Source organism: Rosa chinensis, chromosome 1, assembly GCF_002994745.2.
Source record: "Rosa chinensis cultivar Old Blush chromosome 1, RchiOBHm-V2, whole genome shotgun sequence".
Lineage (NCBI taxonomy): Eukaryota > Viridiplantae > Streptophyta > Magnoliopsida > Rosales > Rosaceae > Rosa > Rosa chinensis.
This window is the reverse complement of record NC_037088.1, coordinates 62,344,496-62,350,598: the sequence shown is the minus strand read 5'-3', so window position 1 is coordinate 62,350,598 and position 6,103 is coordinate 62,344,496. Positions and strand designations below refer to the sequence as shown.

At 37.5% G+C, this 6,103-nt stretch overlaps 1 protein-coding gene across 1 annotated transcript; it reads left to right on the top strand.

Moving 5' to 3' along the window:
• Window positions 1-3,322: 3,322 nt before the first annotated feature.
• LOC112174050 (pectinesterase 2) lies at window positions 3,323-5,574 on the top strand. The gene is made up of 2 exons (XM_024311753.2): window positions 3,323-4,239; window positions 4,714-5,574. Exons 1-2 carry the CDS (start codon window positions 3,375-3,377, stop codon window positions 5,403-5,405), a joined length of 1,557 nt encoding a protein of 518 aa, XP_024167521.1. The 5' UTR covers window positions 3,323-3,374; the 3' UTR covers window positions 5,406-5,574.
• The last annotated feature ends 529 nt before the right edge of the window (window positions 5,575-6,103 follow it).

The window sequence follows — 6,103 nt, the reverse complement described above, 5'->3', positions numbered from 1 at the left end:
TTGAAGGTTTCTAGCTTAGAAATTAGAGGGGGTCAAGTCTCTAACTCCATCCTAGACATGCTCAAAATACACACCCTAGAGTTGACTAGGCTCCTAGACATGTATTTTAACCCAACAAAAATATATATAAGCATCCATCATATGAAAATTGCATCATTATATTAAAATAAGCATTTTTTTACACAAGATTTGGACTAGGGCACACAACCCTAGCCCCCAACAACAAAACTACTCACTACCCATCATTAAACAAACATCAATATACATAATTTAAAGAGGAACAAAGTGAAGAGAAGTAGGAGTAACAAGAACAAGCCACAAATTGCTATAAAGCAATTATGGCTCCCCACTTTTACCCAAATTTGATTTGATGAAGATTTTGATGCTTGGGCTTCCCTTTGAATCTTGTGAAATTGATGATAATTAGTGGTGGAGTAGTGAAGAAATTATAGAAAATGGGTTGGTGGTGGTGAGTTTCGGTGTGAGAGAGAAGAAGGAAGAAAGAAATGGGGTTAATTCTTAATTGGAAAATATATGGGTCTGGGCGTGAGTGATAAGAAGAGAGGCAAATGGGGTTGGGTGCGGCGTTGTAGCTGTGTAGGGTTCTCGGGTTCTCTGTTGAAGAGTGAAGGGATTGGTGATATATATATATATATATATATATATGCCAGTCAATCATGTGGCCTGGTGGTGTGGTTCTCAAAGATAAAAAAAATGGATATCTTCACAAATTGTGTATGAACTTTAGGCCATTCTACATTTTGGTGTACCAACTTTCAAAACTATCAGAATGGTGTATCAAGTTTGCTCCAATCTTTCATTTTGGTGTACGCCGTTAAATTTTCCGTTATCTTTGCAAAAAAAAAAAAAATTCCGTTATATTTCCTTTAGTTTTGTCAGTTTTTTTTTTTTTTTTTTTGTAAAGATAACGGAAAATTTAACGGCGTACACCAAAATGAAAGATTGGAGCAAACTTGATACACCATTCTGATAGTTTTGAAAGTTGGTACACCAAAATGTAGAATGACTTAAAGTTCATACACCATTTGTGATATTTTCCCCAAAAAAAAACAATGGGTGAGGTGGCAGCATGGGAGAGGCTAAAGAGAGAAAATAAAAGAATTTAACTTAAATAAAAATTGGAAGATGATCAGGTCACGTGGCTTGAGTATGAGCCTGGTCAATTAAACATTGTTTAATTGACAATAGTTGCAGCACATTTTTGCTAATTAAACAATTAAGCAATTAAGCATAATTGTTTAATTAAAATATCTACTAACTCTCTTTTTGTCAAAAATCTCAAGTTGCTTCATTTTCGCACCATTTTGTCTCGCATCTGCAACTCCGCTTATTTCCTACAAAATAAATAAAAATATATTATTACATATTTAATTGACTTGAAGATTAGCTTAATTCTAGTGTTAGAATGTAATTACGCGCATAGAAATGCGTGTAATCAGTACATTCATACAATAGCAGATGTTGGCAACTTGGCATGGAATAGAATTTTCCTGGACACGAATTATTTGCATCAGAATGTTTGCGGTAGTTAGACAAATGATCACAAGCTAAATTAAGCCGTTGAGTATATTTGTTCAAGAGAAAAATCCTTGTTTACATGGTGGTTCATACAGAACTATCAATATTGGCCAGCTAAATAGTGGCAGGAACTGCATTTTAATTCATTTTCTTCTTGAATTATATGTTTTCATCGGCTTCTATTACAAATTAAAAGCCCTGATTCTGTGTATGAATTCTGAGATATTAATTGACCTAATTATCAACATTAAGAAATCGTCCATAGCGTTGAAACCAGAAACTAGGTGTGCCTTTCCATTACGCGTTCAATAGCTACTAGCATGCTTCTATAGATGTTAGAATATTCAAAGTTAGCAACCTAAAAAATTAAATAAAGGTCCAAAATCCAGCTGTGGAAAAACTGGGGGGCTACAGAAGTACAGAGTTTAAAGTCTACTATGAACATTAATATACATATGTATACAATTATAAGATTCGGCGGAGATATTTCAATTAATTAAGGAGCCTAATGTTTTGCAAAAGCTTCCATTGGCCCCTTTGACTAGAAAATTCATAATCCAATTTGTTTGAACAAGTAGACCATTTATTACAATTTTTTGGTTTACTTTTTATTCAATGCATAAGCTAGGCCTCCACATATAGGAATATAACTAACAAGAGTTAATTGTTCATTATGAAGCTTCTATTTGTTTAATTCCTTACATGACCAAATTATAGAGTTATTTTGAACTTGATACCGTACTCTGATACATTTTAACTGCGCTATCTTTTTTTTGGAAAATATCTGCGCTATCTTTGTTTGGCGATTTTATACCTTCCAGACTTAGACGCAATCAACTAGTCTGTTTTTCTGATGGTATTGCTCGTATATGACATGGCTTGAGGCCTTGATTTCGACCCTAGACCGATGCGTTTGTGTCTAATGTTTCCTCGTTGTGTGTAGAATATAGTATGTAGAGAAAAATGCCTTCAACGTTACCACACACAAAAAAAAAAAAAAAACTAAAATCAGCCAAGTTTAGTGCTTCAAAATATATATATATATATATATATGTGTATGTATGTATGTATGTATGTATGTATGTACATGAGATAGCTGTCTAAGTTAAAGGTTTTAATAGCTGAGGTATGTAATTTAAAAATAGAGAACCTCAAACTGCCGTGATGAAACAGGAAAATGTTTATTATGTATGTATATATGTATGTTTTTTTTGTGTGTGACGTTTATTATGTATGTTTTAGTTAGGAATATGCCGGGGATAGACTTGAATCATTTAAACAAGTGAATTCTAGCACGTCTTCATTAAAATCATCCGCGATCACCACTTTTTCTGGTTGTAAAAAATCTCTATGTTGGTGTGCTTGAAATTTCACAGATTAAATCCAACCAGGTTTCCCAAACGAAAATGGAAACTGTCAAGATCAGCGTACTGCACGATTTCTATTTTTTTCCTATGGGGATTGATTTTCGTTGATCGGGTGCGAACCCGTTGCGTAGCTAATATTTATGTAGTCAAACTCAAGTGCTTGACATGTTCTTCGATCGCCTCTCAAATTTGAAAACACACCCTTGATAATATAACTTTATTATGTATAAGAAATCATTCGCTAGCTACTCAGAAGGTACCATACATATTTTATATGAGAAGAAATCAACAAAAAGACAAGGATTGAGAATCTCTGTACTGTTATTTTGCGATGATTTCCACTGTCACCATCCTCCATGTTCAAATTAACCAAAGTCCAATCTCTGCTGTCCCTATCCCAATCCCCTATATAATCACCAAACTTCCCACTGAACAGCACAAAACCCTCAGAACCTAGCTCATCCAGCAATGGCGACCAAGCTAAGCTCATTCATTCTCTGCCTCTCCTTGGCTCTACTATCCTCAACAGCCCTTTCCAGTGTTCTCTCCACCGGCTTAGATTATTGGTGCAGCAAAACCCCATACCCTGCAGCTTGCAAAGCCACCTTCGCCCATGACCCTAAACACTACTCCATCCCCAAAAAGATGTCCGACTTCAAAAAAATCGCAATTGAATCCACACTGGAAAACGCCCTCAAAGTACAGAGCCACAACAAGTGGCTAGGGCAGAAATGCAGAACCGAAAAGGAAAAGGCCGCGTGGTCCGATTGTCTAAAGCTATACGAAGAAACCATCACCCTCCTCAACCGAACCGTGGACCCTAACACTAAATGCACCGAGTTTGACTCGCAGACCTGGCTGAGCACTGGCCTGACTAACCTCGAAACATGCCGCGCCGGGTTTGTTGAGCTAGGCGTGTCTGACTTTGTGCTACCACTCATGTCCAACAACGTTTCCAAGCTCATTAGCAACAGTCTATCCATCAACAACGGTTCGAGTACTCCAGCGGTAACAAACCAATATAAGGAGGGTTTTCCGGCTTGGGTTAAGCCCGGTGATAGGAGACTGCTGCAGTCTACACCAGCCACCGACGTGGTGGTTGCTCAAGACGGGTCAGGTAACTACAAGACCATCAAGGCGGCTTTGGATGCTGCGGCCAAGAGGAGCGGGACTAAGAGGTTTGTGATACGTGTGAAGAGTGGGGTTTACAAGGAGAACCTTGAGATTAAGTTGAAGAATATTTATCTGCTCGGAGACGGGTTGAGATCTACTATTATCACCGGTAGCCGGAGTGTAGTTGGTGGTTCTACGACTTTCAACTCTGCAACTGTTGGTAAGAAACTTTCTCCATTCAATCCTCAGAGTCACTAGTATTATGAAAATGTCAAGAGAGACGAAAAGTACTAAAGAATATAGAAGAAGTAAAGGAGAGAGAGGTTTCAAAACTTAATTTGATTATCTTTCACAATCAGAACTAATTAATATTCCAACCTCTAGAAGCCCTAAAAGTTCAAATTATGTGTGCCATATGTCCTATATTATTGATGCTAAATATTTGTGCAATAAATTATCTAATTATATTTGCACCGCTTCACAATCGAAATTATAATGAGCCACTATTCATCATCATGACGATGTGGTTCGGACATGTTAATATATATATATATATACACACACACTAGCGTGATAATATTGCGTGTCTCACTTTAGAACAACGTACGTAAAAGGTTACAAAACATAAATAGTGAGTGTGAGTATCGGTGTATTTTTCCAACTCGATCATGAAATTTTGTAATGCGTCTTACAGCGGTAACTGGAGATGGCTTCATTGCAAGCGGAATAACATTCCGCAACACAGCGGGACCAGAAAATCATCAAGCCGTAGCCCTCCGATCAGGCGCTGATCTCTCCGTCTTCTACCGTTGTAGCTTCGAAGGCTACCAAGACACCCTCTACACCCATTCCCAACGTCAATTCTACAAAGAATGCTACATATACGGTACCGTAGACTTCATCTTTGGTAACGCTGCAGTGGTCCTCCAAAATTGCATGATCTACGCAAGAAAACCCATGAGTGGTCAAAAGAACACAATCACTGCCCAAGGCCGGACCGACCCGAACCAAAACACAGGCATTTCGATCCACGATTCTCGAATCATGGCCGCCCCAGACCTTAAACCGGTGATCGGGTCAGTCAAGACGTTCCTAGGAAGGCCGTGGAAGGAGTATTCACGTACGGTCTTTTTACAGAGTTACCTTGACAGTTTGGTTGATCCAGCTGGGTGGTTAGAATGGGATGGTAACTTTGCTCTGAAAACTTTGTACTATGGAGAGTACAAGAACAAGGGACCTGGTTCTGGGACTAGTGGAAGGGTTAAGTGGGGTGGTTATCGTGTGATTACTAGTTCATCAGAAGTCTCCAAGTTTACAGTTGGTAACTTCATAGCTGGAAGCTCATGGTTGCCTGCAACTGGTGTGCCCTTCACTTCTGGCCTCTGATTAATTACATCTCATTAACTCTGTCTAAATTATTCTTTTTTTTGAAAGGGTGTCTAAATTATTCTTTATGCATGTAAATCTGCTTCTTTGGCAATTCAATTGTAATGTTCTTTCCTTATTTTAGTCCTAATGGGATAATAAACGTATTGTACTTCAATTTTTTTCGAATTTTTTCATGTACAGTAATTTGTTTTCATGAGGTTGCAACGTTAACAATAATTTCAATTTGACAGCATGCAGTAATAACACAAAGTTATACATAATTTTTTTTTCTCCAATAAAACTACCATAACATGTCATGACATGCATGTCAAAACATGCCAAATCTTATTGAGACTATTATTTATTGAAATAAAATTTAATGTCATAAACTCATAATCTCTTCATTGGTAAACCATAATTTTTAAGAGCTACTTTAAGTGATGGAGCTAAAATCTCGACTAGATACACCTTGGGCCTTCATGCAATTCTCTAATGCAAACGTCGGGCTTGACTCGGAAAGAGGCTTGACCCACAATCAAATTCAAATCAAGGGACTTCCAACTGCACTCCAAAATCTCATAACTACACCCATCTCACTAATAGTGTGGGTTTAATCCCTTTTCAAAAAAAAAAAATAGTGTGGGTTTAATTTGTTGGTAACATGCAAATCCATAGTGAATAGCTGGCTCACTAATTTGCATTTGTGCAATTTTGCT

Bases quoted from the DNA above. Each gene is read 5' to 3' on its own strand.
- LOC112174050 (XM_024311753.2), top strand. From the start codon at position 3,375: ATGGCGACCAAGCTAAGCTCATTCATTCTCTGCCTCTCCTTGGCTCTA. The intron at 4,240-4,713 runs GTAAGAAACTTT...TGCGTCTTACAG, and splicing joins TTTCAACTCTGCAACTGTTG to CGGTAACTGGAGATGGCTTC.